Consider the following 24315-nt stretch of genomic DNA (forward strand, 5'->3'; position numbering starts at 1 on the left):
ACACTGGTCTACAGCTGTTTTCACTCATCACACTCTGATCCATGAAGTTAAAAGTGAAAATCTAAAATAAAAAACGCTCTCTAAAGAAAATCAGATTCTCTTATCTGTCCTTCTTTCTGATTTAGCAGCTCTGCTCTTTCCCTAACGGACCCTCTCCCCCCTCATGTGGCCCCCTGGTGGTCCATGAACCTTCCTTTGAGAACAGTCTTTCACATCCAACAGGAGCACACCTCCACTTTTACAACATTTCTCACAATAAAGACAAAAAAAAAGATTTAAAGTTAGAGAACTTAAAGTTTGATGCTTAAACTGTGAGTTTGGAGCAGCATAAATAAGAGCCACACACAGAGAAGAGAGAGTGTTTTCTCCCCTTCCAGGTGGGGCTGGCTGTGTGTTCAGCGGCATGCTGCTGTCAGGAGGCACACGCCATCAGCCAATTCAGCTCCGTGTCTCCACTCGACCACCGACAGACTCCATTCACTCATTACAGCAGACACGCGCCCGGCTGCAGCCTCAGAGCTACCTGTCAAACTTGGTTTCACACAAACAGCAGCTCCACCTCACACAGAAAAACTCCTTTTATCAAACTCACACTCCTTTCATGCTCCTTTTCAGCCTCTAAACTCAAAGTTTCGCTTGTTTCTGAGAGTTAGGGACGAGTTCTGCTTCAAGTTTCAGTTTTAACAACTTTATAAACCGGGAAACCAAAAACATGAGAGTGCTTTCTCAAAGATAAATGATTTTTTTTAAAGAAACTTACAGAAATGTGTCTGTTTTTATGATATAGCTGCAGATAAAGAATCAAACAGACGTTTTCAACTTTACGCACCGATGACGCCTGTTTTACGTTTTATCACTCGCGTTATTTGGATCAAATCAGTCACTTGCACTGTCTGACATCACCACAAACAAAAGACAGAGTGAAAAAGTGATAAGATGTGTTTTTTAAGACTTGAAGGAACTTTTCTTTTCTCACTTATAAGATGCCAAAGAGGAAATACGTCGTGCGTAAAAATGTGCGTAAAAGCATCTTCAGCCATAAACCACATGTTGAGAGCCCCCCTCCCCTTTTCATCCCCAAAAACCAAACATGACATGAAGTTTTCAGTAGCAAATCATTTATTTTTGGACTTGAGTGTAGAAAATACGGTTATAAGACTTCTTTACTGTGAAGACAACATCGAGCTGGCAGTGTAGAGACAACGCGCTCCGTTTGGACAGTAGCTGCATAAGTTTTGATCATTGTGAACTTCATGACATTTGAATGCAATAACATGGTTCTGCTATTAAATAAGACACATCGGTGCTATAGAATAAAAAGGCGGAGTGTCAAACTCCATCTGGAGACCTCAGGAACACAAGAGCCAGAGAACAATAGACTACACGTCTACAGAGGCAGGAGGTATACAAGCAACTTCGCATTATATAGACAAAATATATACAAAAGGATGTGTACAAAACATCTATAAATCTCTTACATACAAAAATATCTTAATATATTTCAAAAAAAGCGTCGATATAGAATTTCATAGAATAAATCCGCGACTTGGAAGCATTTTCTGAGAGGTTTACCAAAGGGCAGCTGTTCTGTGATTGGGTTTAGCATAGTTGAAGAGCGACGTGTTAAATAATGTTTTTAATGTGCTGCAGAAGAGCGTGATTCACTTTAGGGTTTGTTTTTTCAAAACGTGGACAGATGCTCAGGAGTCCGGGCTCCCACGCTGCCAGGAGACCCGGCTTCCTTTAATCCTTTGGCGCTGATCTCTGGCCTGCTTCCCCCCGAGTGTCCGGGACTTTAAGGCCGTGTCTGTCTGTTGGTCTGGGAGGACCGGGCGTTCAGGACGCAGGACCAGGACGCGTGCACAGTGCGCATCGCCAGCCTCCTCCGGGACCATCCCAAGCGCGCTACGACAGTTAAATGAGCTGATCCGTATTCCTGTAAGGATGGAGAAAGGAGAGGTTAAGACGCTGCTCGGTGTGATCATCACCCTCAGAGGAGTCTGATCCAAACCAGGAGGCTGCTCTTACCTCACACAGACGCTCAGAACCAGTTGGTGAAGTCCAGCAGCTCCTGCTCCTCCGGACTCAGGGGGTCGTAGGAGCCCTCATCTGACGAGTATGAGGACACGGGTGACCCCGTCATGGAGTTCATGTCTGCGGAGTATCCCTGTGACATGGTGGGGGACAGGACCCCGGACTGGAACGCCGCGCTGACCGCGTCGTGCTCGTCCAGCAGCTGCTGCAGGGCGCGGATGTACTCCACAGCAGAGCGCAGCGTCTCCACTTTGCTCATCTTCTTGTTGGCGGCGCCGTTGGGCACGTGCTCCCGCAGGGTGGCGAAGCCGTTGTTGACCAGTTTGACCCGGTTCCGCTCCCTCTCGTTCCTCCGGGCCACTGCGTGCGGCTGCTGCTGCGGGAGGCTGTACCCGAACCCCGCGAAGTTGAGCCTCCTCTTGCAGCGCAGCAGCTCCGGGGAGGAGGAGCGCTGCCTCTTCGGCTGCTTGGACGCAGACTTCCCGCTGCTCTGGCTGCTGCCGCTCGGGCTCAGCTGGATGCTCTGCGCCGCTGCTGCGGAAAAGAAGCAGGCAGGCGGAAGGAGCTGCTGTTGGCTGACGTTAATTTCCATCTTGGCTGTGAGGTCCATCCCCAGGAAGAAGAAGAAGAAGAAACACAAATATAAGAAGAATCACCAAGTCTCAGGGCGGTGCGTCCCGCTCGTGCCGTTCACGTGTTGTGTTCGCTTGACGCGCACTTGTTCAGTGGGGGCAGTCCCTGGGCTGCTGCCTCGCGCGCTCCTCAAAGCTCTACTGAGTCCTCGAGGGGAGACGCCACTGCTTTTCAATGCGTGTGGATGGGGGACTGACCACGCCCTCCGGTCGCGTGGATTCACCTTGGGCTCCTGCTCCGGTGCCGGTGTGCTGCGCGCGCCGGACGCGTGCCACTTGAAGCACTAAACAAACAGTCAGTGGTGAGTTTTTTTTTTCTTTTTATCTCTCACTGATGTCAGAGAGGTGAGTGGAGGAGCGGAAAGTTTCCACAGCGGAGGAGACTCCTTTAACGTCTGCGCGTAACGAGCAGGAAGAAACTACGAGACTGAAAGTTTGGAAATCATGTTTGAGAAGTGAAACCTGTTGTTCTGTCAACTTTTTGAGCCAAAAAATAAAGATTTCCTGCAAAAACTTGTGGCAAACTTTTATTTCAGCCCAAACTTTCGGTAGAGAATCGGAATCTTATGATACGTCCACGAATTCCCTTTCACAGTTTCCTGATCAGACGCACTGAAAACTGTGAAAAACTGATATTTGGTTCAAAAGCGTGATTCCAAAGTTTCAGAATCAGCCAAACTGTTATAGATCTACTAGAAATAGAGCTGTTATTAGAAAAAGAATCGATAGAGTGTGTTGTTTCTATACTTTTTCTTCTGAATGACTGTTGCTGTGTATTCGGGTTCCCCTCACAGCTCCAGTGCAGACCGTGGTGCTGAAAGACAGCTCAACCATGCTCAGATACATCACCCACTCTCCTCACGCTGACGCTCTCTGTCGCTCTTTTTTTTTTTTTTTATTGTGAACATTACAGACGCGTCTGAATGCCGCTCGTTTCAGCCTCCATTGTGCACCGAGAAGCCGAATTTTCCACTTTGATTGGAGCATCAGCCGCGCACAGGCGGAACGGAGGGGCTCAAATCTGCGCAGGGGCCCTGAGCAGCAGCTCGGAGGAGGCTTTGTGAATGATTTGATACACCCGATATGGTTACAGTAGCAGCGACGCGCCGAGTCCTGTCGATTATTGTCACTGAGGAAAAAAAAGTGCAGGGAGATAAAACATGTCTTTCAGGGTGGAACAAAACAGGGGCCAAAACACCCTCTGTGCTGTTTTTTACTGCACATGCGCGTGCACGTTAAGGAAAACTACCCAGGGGTTTGGATGTTTGAGGGTTGATTCTTTAGTTTTTACGCACGAAGCTCATGTCTCTTGTCTTTTTCTTTTCCCTGTGACTGTCCACACTTCACATCCACGCGTGAGTGCATGTGCTTGCGCGTGCACGTAGAGTACAGGAAGATTTTATCAGACAATAACAATCATCAGGAAAAAAAAACAGCTTTACGTCAAACAAGTTGTGCGTAATTTTGCGTATTTTTAATTTTTACGCACAAGGATATCTGTGTTAGGCGTATTTTTATGCTTCCTATGCTTACACAAAAACAAGCTTGTGTGTGTGACTGTGTGTACCTGTGCGCGTATGCACATGTAACTTAAGCATGTTGAATAAAACATCAAAACTTTAGGTTAAACTGATGTCACTTTCCGAGTTAGTGCGCCAAATCTTTCATTTTTTACGCACAGTTTTCTTCGCGTCTTTCTGTGCATTCTACTGCAGTTAACTTCAGTGTGTGAATGCATGAGTGTGAGGATAACCTCTCTTCCCTCCTCACACCCTCCCCTCCTGTTTTTTTTTCTATTTCAGCGCGCGTGCGTCCGTGCACGCGCGCCCTGAAGAGCGGATTGTAATAAATTGTGCAATTTTTCTGCGTTGGCAGTGGCATTCAAAATCAAGCTTGCATTGAGGAGCCCCCCAGCCCCCTCCTCCTCCTTCTCCACCACCACCACCAATACTTTCTTTTCTTTCCCTCCCCCCTTTTTCTCTCTGTCTCCCCCCTCTCCTTTTTTTCAGCGCAGCAAGAGAGTTTAGAAAAGAAGCGTGGGTTCTATTCAGCCTCCCCCTGCACCCCTCCGCCACCGCCCGGCTTTCTGAAACCTATCCATGCCCTGTCAGTGTGCTTCCAGAGTCCAATTAGCGCTTTGTGAGGACTTTCTCTCCCTCCAGTGCCGCAGCAGAGGCCGGCCTTCCAGAGGCTGGGAGGGTGTTAAGTTTTCTTCAGGGGCTTTCCAGTCATAGCTGAGTGTAATAATTAATATGACATCTGGGTGCCCGAGTTCCCCTTAAACCACTTTCTGTACTTCAGCCCTCTCTTTTCTCTGGAGTTCGCCCTGTGGAGACAATAAAACAAAAAGCAGCCATGTCTTTCAGACGGTCTTTGAGCGTTATGTGAAGAATAATCTAATTAGTTCATCATTAAAAACAGTTTTTCTCACTTTGTTTTCTTTCAGCAGGTGCACCAGCAGAGACTTGTGCATGGTTGAAATGTGCAGAAATCTCTCCTGAATTATTCAACACATGCTTTCCTGAATGTACAAAATTTGGAACACAGATTTAAAAAATGTTAAACATCTTTGAGCCTATAACTCTGCAGAGGTTAAGTCTGAATTTCAGTAAGCTTTTATACACCAGCTTATATTCACACAGGAGGGAAATTGCACAACTTTATGAAGCAGAGCAGAAAACGAGGTAAACAAAATAAACCTCCTCTCTTGTTACAGTGAGATCAGGACATTCTCAACATCAGCAGATCAGTGTTGGACTCTTGTGTAATCACCTCTTTACTCCTCACTCTGCTGATCCAAGACTGACTTCAGAAATGTGGCTGAATGTTGCCACCCAGAGGCCAACTGTGGTACTACAGGAGTAAAACCCTTCCTCATTTTCCAAAAACTAGGTATCAAACATCTGGGGTTCATCTTTGATTTTAAAAAACAGAACATAAGAAAATAAGATTTACCGCCATTAACAACGTTTTTTGTGAGCTGTCAAATACTTTAAAACCTTTGTTTCACTTTTTCTTTAGATTTCTGTGACTAATGTTACTTTTTATGTTAGGTAGTTGTGATTATTTTAAAACAAAGAGCATCTGGTGGTTAATGGTTTTAAAAACAGGTCGCTGTAAATTTGTAATACAGCACATTTATTAATTTTGAGTGCATATACTCTTAAATAAGCATAATACCCTGCTGCTGTGTCCATAAAACAGGAGCTTTTTTTAAAAAAAAAAAAATACATCTTTTAAAACATTAATAAAAGTAATAGCTTGCATTTGATAGAAATATACCTTGATTTTTAGTGTATAATTAACAAAAATTGCTTTTAACATTTATTTAGTTTTTACGTGATACTTAATTTGATCTGAAACCACTGAATGTTTCTTTTTTAACTGTCCTATTTTGTATTTATGGTAATTATTTCCTTTAAATGTATATAATCCAGTATACAGCGTATTTTTTTAAAAAAAAATATTATATATAATATATATTTCACTTTTGCAAAATAAACCATATTTTATAAATCAATACACAATAAAACAACCAACCAAGAAACCTTATATCAAGATACTCAAACTTTATCTGTTTGACCTCACTGTGTATCCGTACTTTCTTGTCACGCGGTTTTGTTTACAACGACGCAGCATGGAGCTAGCCTAACCGGAGCTAACCGAAGCTTGTGTTGTTTTGAGCCACTAACATTTCAGATATTGATTTAAAAACTTTCCCTTTTGGTCAAATAATTATTAAAGAAATTATTAACGTAATTATCATGAGAAATTTTATTTCACTTTTATTTTATTTCATTCAATAAGAGGCGTTCGTTAATTGTAGTTTCTCAGTCTGTGAGAGCTAACGATATTAGCCAGCGTTAGCTCTCGTCTAACTGAAGCTCTGTGTCATGAATGTGTCATTAGATTTATGAAACTTCAGTTTTAGTCGTTATGAGGGCGTTAAACTATGTTCACCGGGTCAGTCTGGATTTCACAGGGACCCTGTTTCCTCATGCTATCTGTCTGGGAGACGCTGACAACGACTCGGTGAGCATCCTCTCCTCTTGCTGCTATGTTCAAGTGAATTACTGCAACTTAACCTGGATTTTCAGTCCTTAAAAAGCAGATTTATTCACACATGATGTTTGGTTATTTCTGATTTATTCTGTAGCTGAACGAGCTGGTTGTTGGGGACACCAGTGGAAAGCTGCTCGTTTATAAAAACGATGACTCCAAACCCTGGATCACAAGAACCTGTGTGGGGATGGTGAGAGGAGACACCGGAAAATATCATGAACACTGATCATTTTCTGGATTTAAATGTGTTTCTGTTGCTGATAAGAGCTCCTTTGGTTTGCAGCTGACTTGTGTTGCAGTTGGAGACGTCTGCAACAAAGGAAAGGTGAGACAATAAAAGATACATCAGGAGAAAGAATGAAAGCTTCTGCTCGAAACTTCCTGTTTGTGTTAGTTTAAGTTATGATTTCTGGTTTTCTCTTGTCTACTATTATTTTCTATAGTCTTTCTTGTCAGAGGGTTTTTTATTTTGCTGTACTATTAATATTATGAGTATTGATACATTTTTTTCTTCGCTCTTATTCTCTTTTCTTTTTCTTTTTTCTTTCTTTTTTCCCTCCTTTCTCTCTCTCTCTCTTATATGTTGTTGAAGTGGGTAGGGAACTGTTAAAAAATGTACATTTGTAGAGAAAAAGTTTTGTTTGTGATAATTGAAAACTTTAAATAAAAGTTATGATTTCTGATCTTTGTCTGTTTCTGTGCACAGATTTTAACAAAAAGAAAACAAATGAGTCTGTTTCTGCAGCGTTGAGTCATTTCATCAGACATGCATCCTTCTGTGTTGGATTAAGACACTGAAAATAACTTGAAAATGACATTTAATCTATATAATGATGGTTTGGTTGGCTTTAAATGTCATACTAAGTATTCAATAATAATTGTAGTGTATCGTTTGACGATTAACCTGCAGTGAATCTTTATATTTACTACAAATAGCCCTCCTATTACCACTCTATGTTGCCTAAATTTGGTATTTGTTACCCTGTTTTTCAGAACTTTGTTGTGGCTGTGGGTGCAGAAGGCTGGTTTCACCTCTTCGACCTGACAGCTGCCTCTGCAAATAAATCCGACTCCTCCAGTCAGCACGAGTTCACGACCTCCGATGACCAGAAGCCGCTCGTCACCCAGCACATTCCTGCCAACACCAAAGTCATCCTCATCAGTGATATTGGTGAGTCCTGCCCCAACATCCTCGTATATTTAAGATTCACACATCCTGAGCGTTAGCTTTGACTCATCTGTGTGCTCATGTTTAACCACAGACGGAGATGGCCGCTGTGAGCTGGTGGTGGGTTACACGGATCGGGTGGTGCGAGCTTTCCGCTGGGAGGAGCCGTCTGACAGCTCGGAGCTGGGGTCAGGACAGCTGGTGCTGCTGAAGAAATGGCTTCTGGAGGGACAGGTAGGCTGATTCAACACTCATTCTGAGAGATCAGAAGATGTAAACACCTGGAAACGTCAGGGCGGGTCTTGAAAAAGTCTCTGTAGTCTCCGTAATGGCAGCAGTGGTCACAAGATGATAAGGAACTAGAAAGTCAAAGAGACAACCAAACCTCAGCCAGAGGACGCCAAAGACCTCCTGAATGTCTCTTGTTTGTGCTCAGGTTGACAGTTTATCAGTAAATCCAGGTCCTGAAGGTTTACCAGAGCTCATGGTGTCTCAGCCCGGCTGCGGCTACGCCATCCTGCTCTGCTCCTGGACCCAGCAGGACTCCAGCAGCTCCGGAGACGAAGCCCCTGCAACTCCTGGGAGGTAGACTCCTGTTACCGACTGTAAACCTCAAACTGTGTTCACTAAAAGAAAAACACGTGACATAAAATGTGCTGTTTTTACCCCCACAGTGAGGGACCTTCCAGAGATGTAGTTCTCCATCTGACCACCGGGCGGATCCACAACAAAAACGTGTCGACTCATCTCATCGGCAGCATCAGCAAAGGTCTGAAACACACTCAGTTTTAGGTTTTATGAAAGTGTATGTATGTTTTTAAAAGACGTTTGAGAGCTTTATACGGGATGTTTCGTTTCCTTCAGGCTCCAAAGAAGAATCCTCCAAATGTGGCCTCTTTGCTCTCTGCACGTTAGACGGTGAGTCTTCAGAGTTTTTTTCTCTGGTCATAAAACAGAGAAAAATTGACGGTGATGCTTTTTTATGACCTTAAAGACCAAACGAGACCGTTGAAAAAAAGATTTACAGATTCTGCTCTAAAACATTCAGTGTCTGTAATCACTGTGAAGAGGGAAGGTGTCGGGCCAGATGCTGCAGAAAAGTATTTTCTTACACTGTAACTGAACAATATCCCCATGAAAGCTTCATTTAGCTCAAAGAAGAGAGGAGGACAAGATGTGCAAAGATAGAGGGGAGGTGTGGAGGTCAAGGGGGCGCCAAAATCAGCAGAAAAGTTCTTCACAAGAGTTTTAAACGTCTCAGGCAGGGGTCTGCAAACTTAACTTTCAAAGGAGCCATTTTTCCTCAGCTCACCTGGATTAAAGTCATTTAGGAGCCACAAAATCTACTTTATCTGCAAAATAAAGACTATGAAGTGTATAAAATTCTATACATAGTTAAAGTCTAGTGAATAAGACGAGTTTAGATTGTTTTCAAAGTTATAAAATTGTACGTTGATGTCTTAACCTTTTTTTTTTGGAAAGAAATTGGCAAATATAAGAACAAGGAATTAAAAATTTGAAATAAAAATGCAAAAATAAAAAAATTGGAATTTTTAAAAATTTGCAAATATAAAAAAAAAGAAATTAAGAAAATTGAAATAAAAATGCAAAAATTAAAAAAGGAAATTTAATAAATATGCAAAAAAAAAAAAATGCAAATAAAAAATTGAAATTTCAGATAGTGACAACAAAATTCAAAAATAAAATAACATTTTAAAAGAATAATGAAAAATTTTAAATAATTTTGAAATTTTAAACATTTAAAGAAAATGGAATTTCTGTTAATTCCTCATCTTTCACAAATCAAGCCCATATATTAAGCTGACACATTGTCAGTGAAATGAATCCATCCTCACAGAATTAAAATCTGTATTTTCTTCCAGATTAGTCTTTTTGTAGATGTAGTTATCTTCCCAGGGCTGTAAAACTTGAGGTTAGCCACAGGTGCATGGAAAGTTGGTGGGCTGTTGATGTTGTAGGAGGTGAAGTAGAGCGGTGGCAGGCTTTATTGACAGATGGGATGAAGATTTAGTTCAACTAAATGTTAACACAGGATTTTATTTAGTGTCAGAGTCTTTAATCATCCATACCCTGTATATGTATATTTTTTCCAAGTCTCCTAGACTTTGCCGTACCTGAAGAGAATATTTATGCACATAAATTCACCATCACTTCCCACATGAGCCCACACACTGCGAAAAAAGGCCATTCATAACCACCAGCCTCAGAAAACACACCTGCAGTTTTCTCTTTAGTCCAGAACCAGGTGTAGAAACTCTCGTTATCCAATCAGCAAACAGTCTTAGAGACAGAGGTGAGGTGGGAAACACTGGTGTGTGTGTGTGAGAGTGTGTGTGTGGCGCTGAGCCAGCGTGGAGGATCCTCCTGGCAGCTCACGGCTCTGAGAGCAGCTGGAGACTTCATCAATATTTAAAGAGGAGAGGATGTCGAGGATTATCAGCGCTGAAGCTTCCGGCTGCCGACTCTCAGACTCAGTCCTGGTGACACGATGAGGAGAGGAGGAAGTGACATCAGAGGATCATTCTGCCGCTGTTCTTTGCTGTAATGTTTGTAATGTGTCGTCTGCAGGAACGCTGAAGCTGATGGACAGCTCAGAGCAGCTGCTGTGGTCCGTCCAGGTGGATCATCAGCTCTTCGCTCTGCAGAAACTCGACGTCACTGTGAGTCAGCTTTAAATTCCCACTGAGATATAGAAAGAGTTATTGTCATTATTTTCTGTGAAGGTTTTACACACACCTACACACGTCTCTCATGTTTTTGTTTTCAGGGCGACGGCAGAGAGGAGGTGGTGGCGTGTGCCTGGGATGGTCAAACGTACATCATCGACCACAATCGGACAGTTGTTCGCTTCCAGTTTGACGAGAACGTCAACGCCTTCTGTGCAGGTGAGGAACTCTGTGATAGAGACACCACGCTCTTTTCAGCTCATCCTTCACAAAAACTGCTCCCCCTGGTGGCTGGCTGCATTATAGGTCAAAAAATCCATCTCCCCAGTCATTCCAGATGGGCTGTGATCAAACTTTACAAAATTAATACACCTGCTAGAAATGTTTCTCACGTCTGATTGTTGTGGTGATTTGAAGATATCATTTGGCTGTTTTGTATTCAGGTCCTCTTTTTTCTGAAACGTTTTGTTTTCATTAGTTATACAAGGTTAAAAACGAGGTTTTAGGTCACGTTTAACGATGATTGACAGCTGCCGTCCTTGTGTATTTTTTTCAGGGATTGTAAAATATGTTGGGAGGTAGAGTCAAGAAGTGATTAGACTCTCGAAAGAAAAAAAATAAATATTATTTTGTCACCCAGCTCCACTCAGATTCTCCCAGAATCCCTCACTGTCTTTACTGCGCAGACTCTGGCTGCACAACTGCTACAATGGCGGCGCTGTCCACACAAATACAGTCTATGGTCGGTGCCTATAAAAGTATAATTCGGTCCACATCTCTACTTGAAATAAGACAGATTTTATTTTCTTTTAACAGCTCTGGCCTCATTTTTTTTCTTCTAATGACTTGAAATATAATTTCTGGACTTTACGGTGAAATCCGGCTCATATTAAGTCCAACAATTCACGATTGACTTGAAACACAACAAACACTTTAGTAGATTTCAGTTTTTGCGGTGAGATTGACCAAAGTTTTCTCAGCTCATTTGACACAAACCTTCAAAAATAAGCCTCTGAATTAAAGCCGACATTTGTCTTTTTATCCTGTACTGGTCGGGTTTTGATTGATATTTGCAGTAACAAGGGATGCACAATGATATCGGTAAGTTAACGGCATCGGCCGATATCGGCTTAAACATAAAATATCAGAATTTGGCCAACGCTCAAATTCTGCAAATATAGTAAACTGATAATTTAATTGGCTAAAGCTGCAGGTGTTGTTTTCCTTTTTTGTGATTTTGTTTGCACCGTTTGGATTGAGTCGTCCCACATTTGGCTCCTTTTTTAAGTTAAACTTGATTTTCAGTAGCAGTCTGTTCGGTACATGTATCTGCAGTTCCACTTCTCACCTGAACAGAGGTTACGTTTCAATTGTCAGTTGTGAAATTGGCCAAATTTGCCCTGGTTGTGGTTGTGATTTTCTCAGGAAGAGCATCACCCAGCTTTTAGGTAGGATTTCTCTTTTAGATTTTTATTTTTTTTGAGTTTCAAGTTTATGCAAAAGTATAAGTGTATGTAAAAATCTCTGCAACTCGGCGCACTGAAAAAATGTTGGTATCAGTATCAACTTAATGAGTTGTTAAATATCATCAAAAAATCCGATATCGTGCATCCCCTGAAGTTACTCTTAGAAAATCTTTTGTTCCTTCAAGGCTGAGAAAACTCATTGAAACACCTCACTTCACCAGAAGGGGGCAGCATCGAGCTTCATGTCTCCTCTCGTCTCCCTCCTGACCCTTTTTCTGCGCCTGTGGTTAATATTCGTGTCTACAGCGTTTGAAGGAGCCTGAGTTCATTTAGAGGAGCTAATAAGACGAGAAGAGGAGGAAACAGGAGGCTGTGTTTGGGGTTTGTTCCTCTGCTCCTCTTTCTCCTCCTCCTCTCTGCTCCTCTCTGCTCCTCTCTGCTCCTCTCTGCTCCTCTCTGCTCCTCAGGGTCATTACAGCAGATTAGATTTGTTCTCTGCTTGTGTCGACGCCGGCTCGGCTGCACAGAATCACATTAGTCCGGAGAGGATTGCTGATGTGTTCATTTGGATTCACACGACACACTGAATCATAACACTGCGGCCTCACACACACACGCACACGCACACACACACACACACTGAAAACTCAGTCATGAGAGTGTGTTTGTGTGTCTCCAGGTCAGTACACGTGTAAGGAGGGGAAGAACAGCCCCTGCCTCGTCTACGTGAGCTTCAACCACAAGATCTACGTCTACTGGAAGGTGGGTCTGGAGCACATGGAGTCCACCAACCTGTTCAGGGTCCTGGAGGAGAAACCGGACTTCAGGGGCCACCTGAAGACGCTGGGCGTAGGTGAGTCATTGTTCTCAGAGAGCGTGAATATTTGTATCCGTCTGACCTGAATGCTAACGAGGATGAGGAGAGAAAACGATCCCCACACGGCAGATTTCTCTGCTAACAAGAGTCAGAGCGCCGCGGAGTTTAATGGGCTGCACGCACTGACGGCTCGCAGCAAAGATCCTCTCTGACAGACACAGAGCGGGGATTTAAGAAAACTTGTCTGAGAGTTTTGATTTAAGTTTTTAACACATGAGGAAACTCAGGAAGTGTTCAGTCAGACTTTTATTTCATGCACTCACTCAAAAAACGACACAGATCGCTACAAAAAGAGGCTAAACAAGTGTGTTTGACGCAGTTTGAAGAGTTTAGATCCCTCTGTGGATCAGTGATGGTTTACAAACTTCACGATAAAACATCACACTTCCTATCTTTGTCTGCGAATCTAGCCAAGAGTGATGCAAGAGCCTGATTGGTCCACACAGCTGTCAATCATGACTTCCTGTTTTGGGTGGTGTCGCAGAGACTACATCTATGTTTTGTACCCTCTATGATCAAGCCTTGTGAGGTCAGACACTTTCATCAAACCAAATCTTCAGCACTGGATCAGAAAAGCTTAAAAAACTACATTTTCTCTGAGTCCGCCTCTTTTTGAGCGACGTGTTGATGCATTTTCTTCTTCTCTGGCTGAAAGAATCTCACAACTTTTGTTCTCCGACAAGCTAGCAAGCTAACGAAGATGCTAAAAACAAACAACTGTTTTTGTTACGCTGCGGCAGCAAATACACAAACGAATAACCTCTGACGGAAAATGTATACTTAGGGACTTTTTAACCTTCAACTACCATTAATTACCTCTCCTTTTACCTTTAGCTTTAATTTTTTTTAATGCAAAGAAAAGATAAGTCTTTTTAAATTTTTAATTCAAATTTATTTATTATTTTTCAACATTCTTTTTTTATTGAATTTTTGGCACAAGGTGAGCAGAAATTTACCATTTGTTACAATGAACATGCATATAACCCCCCCCCCCCCCCAAAAAGGGCCAAATCTGCATTAAGTTTTTCATGATAAGAGAGAAAAAAGAAAAATAAATAAATGAATAAATAAAATAAGGTAAGATAAATAATAATAATGGTAATAATAATAAAAAAAATGAAAAAAAAGAATTCAATAAAATATTTAAAATATTTAGAAAAAAGGAAAAGAAAATAATAAGCTATATACACATACATACATATACAAAGTAATAATAATAACAATGATAACTAAAAAATAAATTAATAATAAAATACCGTTATAAGAATTAGAAGTTAAGTGAAACAATGACAATGAAATAAATAAATAAATAAATAAATAAATAAAAAATAATTATAATAAAAATAATAATTATAATATTATTTTAATTCAAATTTAAAAACTTTTATTTATCCCTTAGAGGCAATAAAAGGCACGTACAGCAGTAAGCAACTGCAGACAGAGATGAGACTTTTAAAAAAAACAGCACATTGAGTTTAAATTTAGTCCATGGTTTAAAAAATAAAAAATGAAAAAAATATCAAAAATATATGGAATTTTTTTTAATTAATATTCCAACCAAGAAAAAAAAAATAAATTAAAAATATGTTTTTTGTATTGTTGTAGTTGAACGGCAACAGAATAGAAATTAAAAAATTCGGAAAAAAAATTTTTAATCTGTAGAGATGACACTTTTAGATTTTACTCGACAATAGTAGTTTAACATATTTTTTAAGGAGACATAGAGATGAAAGAAATGCTCTACCAAGAGGTTGATAACACAGACATCATGTGACTGAGGCGCCATCATCAGCAGCTGTCTGATGTTTGTAACCCACAGGTCACAGCAGGTGCTGAGTCACATGGCGTGGTGACAGCCCGGGCACAAGATGGCGACACGCACAAACTACTCATTTGATTCACCCTCAAACGGTCGACTTAACGCTCACACTGTCGCCTCAGGGCGGATCAGAGTGACCAATTAACCCATCGAGCGCGTCTGAGCGCTGTGGGAGGAAACTGGAGGCGGACACGCGTGCACAGAGATCGCATGGATCCTTCCTGAAACAGTTTATTATTTTTATTCCACTCAGATCAGACTCAGAGGAGAGGTTTCTGAGGAAGCAACACGTCTGACGTTTCTCTTTCTGCTGCTGAAGGAGCAGCTCGGAGTAAAGTCGGCTGAAGCGTGTTTTGAGAAGCTTTAATCCATGAACACACACAGCCGAGACGCCAGAAACTGCTCTCCTCTGTGTGTGTGTGTGTGTGTGTGTGTGTGTGCTGACCAGCAGCTCCTCAATGTTTAGCTTGGTTAATCATTCCTTATGTGCACAGTAGAAGCATTAATCCTGCGTCTGTTTGGTGTCTTTTCATCATGAAGCAACGATCTCACACACCGACCGATGAATTAATGAGTTTTTCTTCAGCACGTTCGACCCCGGCTGAAAACGAGCTGAAAAGAAATGGAAACTTAATGAGGAATAAAGAGGCAGGAACAGAGCATTAACATTATCATTAGCAGGATTGTCGGAGCAGAAAGACGAAGACTGGGCTGATGTTATTGAAGCCTGGTGGCGGTGTTAGCGTAGCTTCCTGCTGCTGCTGTTAATAATTCAACCTCTGGGCCTGTTGTGTTTCTTTTGACTGTGATTTCGTCGGCTTGTTACCTAACCCGGTGTGGAAACGTCTGATGTAGCAGCCCAGGGACACAGAGATAAGAGGAGAAAAAGAAAGACGTGTTTTTCTGTTTTTCTGCAGAAGGTCGACACGTTTCATTTCCTCACCTCAGAAAAGTAAACCTGTGCTCTGAGCCCTGATAGCTGCCTCCAACTCCAACTGCTCCAAATGTCAGAAACAGCTCTCGGACTCCTCTTCCTCTTCTTCCTCCTTCACCTCACGCCACCCCTCCACCCAGAGGGCGATGATGAGGAGTCTGTCACTCCTCCATCACTTCCTGGGAGCCTTTCTTAACTTTTAATTCATGAGCGCAGAGTTCAATCATCAGTTCATCTCGACCTGAGAGCGACTGACGCAGGACGAGTGTTCAGAGATTAGACCTGAGGAGTGTTAGATTAGATGGAGATCTGGTGGAGCACAGATAAAGTTTGAGCTTTTTTAAAAAAAGTTAAAGAAATGAAAACACCAACACACTCTGACAAACAGAAAATCTGAAAATAAACAACATTCACAGAAACAAACTCTAAAAACCCCTCTGAGCCGGACAGACTCACGTACAGAGTCCTGAAGGTGGAGCCAACGTGGAGGCCTCACTTCAGAGGACATGGATGGATGAGTGGGTGGAGCACGGGATTAGAAGAGAGATGGATGAAAAGATGGACTGAGCAACAGGGGATGTCTGGATGAATGTAGAGAATTGGAGGGGCGAAAGAAAAGAAAAGATGAAGTGATGAAATAAGGGTTGAATGAAGTCATGAATTGATCAATGGATTACGTTGGATAATTAAATGGATGATAGGAAGATTGATGGTTGGTTGGATGGATGGATGGATGAAGTTTTGGGTAGATGGATGGATGATAAAGTCATAAGTTGATCAATAAATGGATTATTAAATGGATGGATGAATGGATAGATGGATGGATGTCAAGATATTTAATTGGATCAATGGATGGATGGATGGATGGATGGATGGATGGAGTTTTGGAAAAATGGATGGATGGATGGAGTTTTGGATGGATGGATGGAGTTTTGGATAAATGGATGGATGGAAGGATGGTTGGTTGGAGTTTTGGATTAATGGATGGATGGAAGGATGGATGGTTGGAGTTTTGGATAAATGGATTGATGGATGGATGGAGTTTTGGATGGATGGATGGATGGTTGGATGGAGTTTCGAATGGATGGATGGATGGATGAATGGATGGATGGATGGATGGATGGATGGATGGATGGATGGAGTGAGTTTTGGATAAATGGATGGATGGAGTTTTGGATAAATGGATGGATGGAGTTTTGGATGGATGGATGGAGTTTTGGATTAATGGATGGATGGATGGATGTGTGGATGGTTGGATGGAGTTTTGGATAAATGGATGGCGTTTTGGATGGATTTTGGATGGATTGAATGGATGGAGTTTTGGATGAATGGAGTTTTGGATAAATGGATTGATGGATGGAGTTTTGGATGGAGTTTTGGATGGATTTTCGATGGATTGATGGATGGAGTTTTGGATGGAGTTTTGGATGGATTTTCGATGGATTGATGGATGGAGTTTTCCACAAATGAATGGATGGATGGATGGATGTGGATGTGAGTTTTGGTTTGGTGGATGTATGTTGGATGTTTGGATCAATGGATGGATGGATGGATGGATAAAGTCATGAATTGATTGACAGTTTGATTATAAGATGGATGGATGGATGGATGGATTGATAGATGGATGAAGTTTTGGAAGGATGGATCATGGAAGATAAAGTTTTGGATCAATGGATGGATGGATGGATAAAATGGCTAAAGTGATGGATTGATTTCAGGAAGAATGCATGTGTGGATTGATGAAGTTTTGGATGGATGAGCGTAGAGCATTTTATAGACAGAAGAATAGATAGAGCCATAGAGTACATGATGAATGAATGAAGTGATGGTTTGATGCTTGATCGGATGGATGGAAGAGGGGATGGAGTGTTAGACGACAAGTGAATGAAAGACCAATGGATGGATGGAGTGATGGAAAAAGAAGGAGTATTGGTTGATTTGTTGGATGGATGGAGTAAGATGAAGGAAGGATGGAGTGATGAGTGAAGCAAACGGTTGATTGGATGACCAGAGAGATTAAAAAAGCATGTAAGAGTGATGAATAGATGAATGTGTGAAGTCTCTGTGCAGTCTTTGGTTCGGTTCTTGAGTTCTTCCTCTCTGACCTCTCCTCCTCCTCCTCCTCCTCCTCCTGTCCCTGTTCTCTCTGCAGACTCTGAGGACCCTGCAGCCGTCAGAGCTCTGGTGTCAGACCTTCTCTACGCGGACTCTCAGCTCTAACACACTGACACACATCCTGCTGCTCCGCCCCCTCCACCCTCCACCCTCCACCCTCTGACTGTAAACACTGTGAACAAACTAAGCGTCCCACTCGGCTCCACGCTGCTGATTCGTCTCCCTGCAGACGGACGTGACGGGTCTCAGGTTCTGATCTGTCGTTGGTTTTCTGCTCAGCTGCTTCCTGTGAGAGCGCGGGGATGAAAGCTTCAGACGCTTTCCTGTTTAACCTGCTGTGGAGCGCTGAGAGGACGCCTGACGTCTCTGAATTCATCCAGCGCCTCGTCCCCGACACATGACGCTCTAAACATGTTACATAAGACACGGAGCTGTTGCGTAATGTCACTGTTTGTTTGTCGGGCCTGCAGGGTGTGATGGTTGGAGGCAGTGGAGGGAATCACCCACTGTTCCCACTGGGAGGATCCTATAACCTCTTATGTACGCCGCCTCTCTGTTCCTCATGCAAAATAAATGAGCCGTGTGTGTGTGTGTGTGTGTGAGCCTCAGGTGAAGGCAGGCTCAGGTGTCGGCGCAGGCCTCAGCCTCTCAGGTCTCCTGTGTTTTTAACCTTTAGAGATGAGCTGGAGGGAGGGAGGCCCCTATAGGAGTCCCGCTGCTCTCTGGTCGTGTTTGTCTTCACCTGTTTTCAGCTCAGAAGTCGAATCCTCGGATTATTTTCTTCAACACGTGCAGAAAGTTCTGTTTCTGTGAAGCATTGTGTCGTTTTTTTCAGCTTTGCATGAAAACAAGCGCCAATTTCTCCCATTCCTTCGACAGAGAGCAACCTTTAAATGTCAAACCTGCCAAAAAAACTGCACTCTTCTTTTCTTTGAGCCTCTGAATAATTACTCAACACCTGTTACAGAGTTAAAACCCTGATAGATGAAACCTTTGTGGCTGTGGAGGAAGACTAAAGATCAATTTGACATCAGGATGCACCAGATATCTTCATTCTCAGAGTTTAATTTGTAAAATAAGTGTTGCTAACACCAAATATCTCTTCTAATCCCATCCTGTCTCTGTTAATCTCCATCTCTTTTCCTCAGACTGTGTCACTTTAACAGCAGGGCTCAATAAAAGCTAATGACTCTCACCTCATCAGCGTGTGTCATTAAAAGTGTCCAAAGTGCTCTGAAGCGGGGGTCGAGTTAATTTAGCTCATTTGCTGAAGCGCTGAACTGAAGAGGAAATTTGAGGTACCTGTTCCTCACCTCATTATCTTCCTCTTATCGTAATTGCATTGTCTGTACAACCGCTTACAGGGAATTACAGCGCTTTAAAACACAGCGTCAGACAGATGTGACTTCAGAAAATCAAATTCTCCTCTTAGATCATGCAAATTAGTGCAGTAGTAACTGAATGATATATTAGTTTTACACGATGCTTTCCAGATTTGCTTATAAACTCCTGCACTGTTGGATCTTAAAAAAAGTTATAAGCAGAGTCTGAAAATAAAAAAAAAAGAAGCAAAAAAGAGTGAGAGAAAAATCTAAGTTTGTAATTTATTGAAAACAACAATTTAAGTCTCTTCATCAGCTGATCAAAAGTTTCAGATCTCAGCCTTTATAAAGCACTTTTAAAAACGACAGCTGTTAATAAAGTGCTGTACAGGTAGAGAGAAATAAAATGATAAAAACAGATACGAAAAAACGACACATATATTGGGATGGGTACCAAATTAGGTACTCTTATAGGTACCGACCAAATTCTGTCAAAGTACCGAGTATCAATTCATCTAAAATCAAAAGGTACCATGTTTAGGTACCTGAACACATCCTTGTGGCTGTGAGGGAGTGGAAGAGTAGGAGATTTTCCATGCTGGACATGAACACAGCATTGCAAGGTTATATATTGAAGAATAAATATGTTGAGCTGAATTTTTTTACATATATTATTACTAAACAAATTGATATTTTTCACCACATAAACACAATAAAGTACCGATTGCCAGGTATTGGGCATCAGTACTAACCTGACACGCCAGACGGACAGTTTCATATAGTGTGAGCCGATGCTTCTAAGAAACAATAGATGAACAACGACTGAATGACGAGAAACAGTTGTGATAAAGGCGTTAGACGACAGCTTCCGTTTTTATAAATTTAACTTAAGAATCAAAGGAACTCTGACAAGTAGGAAAGTCTGCTGACGTCACGTCTGCTCCCACAGCTCCCGCCTCTCTTCTCTGATTGGTCAGAATTTAGCCGAGTGAAATCGTTGGTCAATGGAGCCTGGCAAGATGGATCTGCAGGAGTTCAGAAACTGAATCAGGCAGGTCCGTCTGCTCTGCAAGGTTACATCAGTACCTTATCGTTTGAAATGTGAAAGGTACCCATCCCTACACATAAAAGTAAACATGCTAAAAATAATTAAAAGCAGCAAAATAAGATCAGGCAAAGAAACCAGGTCTCACCGAGGTTAAAGCCAAAGAATAAAAATGTTAAAAAAATATATAAAAAATAAAAATGTTATAATATTTACTCTGTCATGACCTCCTGTTGGCCAAGGCTGAAGAGCTGCCTGCCAAGACACAGCCATCCTTGACCCAAATTTAAGCCATCACAGGGTCTGACTGCAGCCCGATAACCATCAGATGCCATCTGAGAGAGAAGAGCTTCAAGAAGAAAACACGTCTTCAAGGCTTCGTCTCCTTTGGACTTTTTCAGAGAGCAGCAAACATGGGACACTGAGAGATGAAGAAAGTTTGAACAATGGAGCTTCAGGTTGGCCAGGGCCGTCAAACAGCGGCTGGCTCTGTGGGGATGTCGCTCCTTCATGACTGAGGGCCCTGGTCTGTGTGGTAATGACTGAGTTTTCAACAGGACAACGGGACTTCCGTGTGTTTCCCTGATCTAAATGACACTGAGAACATTTGGGGATGGATGGAGTAATGATTATTTTATTTTGGTTAAAATCCCCAATGATAATAATAAATATGAGTAATGTGCAATCACTTTGCAAAAATAAAAATCTAAAAATAAAATACAATAAAATTTGTATAAAAAGGCTTGCACGCAACATTTTTTCTCTCAAAAACAAAAAATTAACACACCCTTTAACCGAAAAAGGATTAGGCCAAAGCTGAGGCTTATTTTTGTCTATCATGTACAATCCATTAAATAACGCAGAACATCAAAAATCCAAATAACGAAAAAAAATCATGACAAGATTTACTCTTAATTATTCTTCCTAGTCATTTTACACAATTTACTTTTAGACGTTTTTTTGAAACGCAACAGATTCACATAATTTCAGGTCTATTCCATAAAAGAAACACGTCTGTATTTCAAAGACACCAAATCACCTTAAAATTTATTTAGAGGGAACTTTACAGTTAAATTGTTATGTACAAGATCCAACAATGCAAAATGTAAATTCTCGCCATTTTTCACAGGTATTTAGATTCTGATCAGGTGTGTGTGCACTTTAAAATCATCTTTCTCACAGTGTCGTATTAATCAAAAGCATGTATTACTCTGTGCTCTGACTATGCTCTGAGCAGCTGTGTTAGAGGTTATATTATTGTTTGTATGACGATAAAAGTCTCATTATGATGATGATATGTTAATGCCGTCCTGGACCCTTCACATCAGTAGATAAACTCTGATATTTAACCTTTCCCCTCCATGTTTTCTCTGTCGAATCAACAATGACCTGTGAGCTGCAGTTTACCATATAAGTGTGGAGCATTCCCCAGCTGTTCGCTCAGACTGATTTGTGTTTGTGACCATTAATGGTCATCCAGAACCGAGCTGATGGATCAGACTCTTGTTCTTATGGATGCATCTGTTATTGTACTCAGCATGCATTCAAAATCAGCCTTCTGCTTCCTGATTGAGGTTTCCCAGAGAGAATGTCAGCCCTGTTAGTATGCAGAGTCCTCCCTGGTTTCCCCTGATGACTCCTCAGTGACTTTGACTTTTGCTCCAATGTTTCCCCCGAGCAGGCAAGTTGGACATAAAACACGTCTAAGACATCTGACCCTGCGATGAAACCACACAGGGAGAGCGGCCTTGTCCTGATCCATCTGACCTTGTGTCTATTTGTGTCCATGTATGGATTGGTCTGCAGCTATTTTGGCAACAGGAAACCATGTATTTTCATAATTTCCCTCATTTTGTCATGATTTTTACCATCTGAAAGATTCGTTGCCTCCAGAGAGTATGTTTCTGAATAATTTTGATCTATAATTTGTTTTATGTATGGTTCTCAGAGGGTTAAAATGTCAAGACAGTACCAGAGATGAGGAAATAACTCATCTTAATTATGTGATGAAAAAGCATGGCTAAAATAGGTTACATTAACCAAGAAATGCTTGCAAACACAACAACTCATTACTAGTTTTAGAAGTTTCTTATACAATTTGTGCAAACCACTTCTTTATATCCATCCTATTTTAACAGTGACACATGCTAATGTTGGAGAGAGGCTGTGTTGCCACTGATGGACAAAAACAATCACTATGAGGAGGACAGCAAGAAAAGAAAGAAGAGAAACGTCTGGTGACCCTGAATTATGCTGTAAGTATGGCTAAGCTTAGCGTTAGCTACAGCTAGCAGGCCGCTGCTAACTTAAAAGAGCTGTAGAATATAACTGAAATGCACTACGTGGCGTTTTTTTCCATCTTCTACCATACTTAGGGTAGGAGTTAATATCTGGATAATTATATAACAATACTTCACGGACAAATTTCAAAATGAAGCGAGCCTGAGCCTTTTCTTTCATGCTATATGACGCGAGCTAACGTTAGCTACCGCTAGCGAGTAACTGCTAACTTTAAGAATAGCCGTACTTTGGACCTGAAATGCATCTGGTGGCGTTTGTTTACTCTACTTACTTGTTTACTCTCATATATTATATAATAAAGTAAAAAGAAACAACGGTAATTTACGGCTAAAAATCACAATAAAGCGAAATTGAGCTTATTCTTTAATACAGTATGTCTTGGGCTAACGTTAGCAGCTGCTACCAGGCCGCAGCTAACTAACAAGACTTGTGTAGTGCTGTGCTTCAATTGTACAACAAGTTTCACAGTTAACAGTGTTAAGTAGTTACATTTTTAAACTTAATTAATATAGCTAACCTTGCTGAATGCTAAAAATCTATTTGTGTTGTGTCCTGTTTATCTTTGGCTTGTGTTAGCTACAGCCAGAGAGCTGATTTTAGCCCAAATCTGTTTGTTTAATCTGTTTAAATAGTAGGTATGTGTATGGTTAAAAGAGTTTACCAAATCATACTGTAGTTAGCGACGTGATTTGTGAGTTAATTTTTAATAAGTGCTGGTTTTCTGCATGAACTAAGCTCTTTTTGTCATGTCTGTGTCTTCATCAGGCTAATATTCACAAGAATTTGTTGGCAGCTAACACGACCTGTATATTAATTAAAAACTTATGGTGTTTAATTAATCTGCATTATCATGTAAAAACAGATTTATTCTTCGTGTCCCACAAGATAAATACTTTTGCATTCTAGCTTTCCAGATAAACAAATCTCTATTTTCTGTACTGATTTTTTCCTGGGTTGTTCATCCACAGTGTCCTTTGCTGCCTTATAAAGCATTTTCATGGCAGTCCAGAAAAACGTTTTGACATTTCACTTCAAACTTCAAATATCAGCCATACATGTCCTGTCAAATCTTCACGTCAAACCATCCAACAGTTTGAACATTTTTCTTTTCTCAGTCTGAACCAAACTGATGCAGCGACCTGATGGCATCGCCGCTCATCCTGAGTCACCCCGCAGAGCGACTGAGCTGCTGTCAAAGATCAACATCTAACATTTAAGGTATGGCTTTGTTTACGTGTGCAGACAGGTTAAGATGTTAACATAAATCATAGCTTTAACGTCGACACAGCATGAGAGATGCACCCGTCAGTAGAGCCCGGTGTATAGAGGCTGACAGCATGAAAACACTCCTCAGGCTGATGAAAGTGTGGAGTTTGAACTCTAATTTTTGCTCTTTCTCAGAATTTCAAAATAAAGTCTCTTTTTTTTTTACTGTCTTACACTTTAAAGCACTAGTTTTCAGAGACCTTGATCCTCTTATGTAATATAAGAAGTGGATGTGCGCTCAAAAACGCAAAATCAAGCATCAGCCTGACATTTTCCATCTCACCTTGACTTTATCTAACAGCAAAATAGAATAAGTAAAAAAGCCAACTTCTACTTTTGAGAAACCTTTTGAAGAAAAATTAAATACAGTGAAGAGAGAGGGAATAATAATGACTAAAATCAGCTTTTAAAGGAGCTTGTTCTTCTTTCTTAAAAGTCCATCATCGACCTGAATCTGCTGTTCATGATTTCAGAGAAATATTCTCAGCTATTATGTTTGATTGGACAATCCAGACGGACTAGTGATTCATTCACCGTCCATTTACTCGTCCTCTACATCTGGAACACAATGTGGATGAATCACAAAT

The 24315-nt window shown here is 41.4% G+C and overlaps 3 protein-coding genes across 3 annotated transcripts in view; 2 read left to right on the forward strand and 1 right to left on the reverse strand.

Moving 5' to 3' along the window:
* The window catches only part of LOC141810914 (uncharacterized), a 76472-nt gene extending 71459 nt beyond the window's left edge, over positions 1-5013 (forward strand). The window contains exon 11 of the mRNA XM_074698778.1: positions 4676-5013. The gene's annotated coding sequence lies outside the window, so the exon portion shown is untranslated. The remainder of the gene's footprint in view (positions 1-4675) is intronic.
* ascl1a (achaete-scute family bHLH transcription factor 1a) lies at positions 1135-2776 on the reverse strand. Its single transcript, XM_074698483.1, has 2 exons — positions 2029-2776; positions 1135-1936 (listed from the first exon to the last, which is right to left on the reverse strand). Exon 1 carries the CDS (start codon positions 2642-2644, stop codon positions 2042-2044), a length of 603 nt encoding a protein of 200 aa, XP_074554584.1. The 5' UTR covers positions 2645-2776; the 3' UTR covers positions 1135-1936; positions 2029-2041.
* Positions 5014-6267: 1254 nt separating the features above from the next.
* Positions 6268-19229, forward strand: itfg2 (integrin alpha FG-GAP repeat containing 2). Its single transcript, XM_074697689.1, has 12 exons — positions 6268-6698; positions 6823-6918; positions 7012-7053; positions 7722-7899; positions 7991-8130; positions 8333-8481; positions 8571-8665; positions 8761-8814; positions 10486-10577; positions 10685-10802; positions 12729-12902; positions 17832-19229. The coding sequence occupies exons 1-12, from the start codon at positions 6603-6605 to the stop codon at positions 17897-17899; spliced, it is 1302 nt and encodes a 433-aa protein (XP_074553790.1). The 5' UTR covers positions 6268-6602; the 3' UTR covers positions 17900-19229.
* The last annotated feature ends 5086 nt before the right edge of the window (positions 19230-24315 follow it).

This window comes from Halichoeres trimaculatus, unplaced genomic scaffold, assembly GCF_033239565.1.
Source record: "Halichoeres trimaculatus isolate MK-OKI-2021-1 unplaced genomic scaffold, fHalTri1.1 fHalTri1_scaffold_21, whole genome shotgun sequence".
Classification (NCBI taxonomy): domain Eukaryota; kingdom Metazoa; phylum Chordata; class Actinopteri; order Labriformes; family Labridae; genus Halichoeres; species Halichoeres trimaculatus.

Bases quoted from the DNA above. Each gene is read 5' to 3' on its own strand.
- ascl1a (XM_074698483.1), bottom strand. From the start codon at position 2,644: ATGGACCTCACAGCCAAGATGGAAATTAACGTCAGCCAACAGCAGCTC.
- itfg2 (XM_074697689.1), top strand. From the start codon at position 6,603: ATGAGGGCGTTAAACTATGTTCACCGGGTCAGTCTGGATTTCACAGGG. The intron at 7,900-7,990 runs GTGAGTCCTGCC...GTTTAACCACAG, and splicing joins CATCCTCATCAGTGATATTG to ACGGAGATGGCCGCTGTGAG. The intron at 8,666-8,760 runs GTCTGAAACACA...CGTTTCCTTCAG, and splicing joins CATCGGCAGCATCAGCAAAG to GCTCCAAAGAAGAATCCTCC.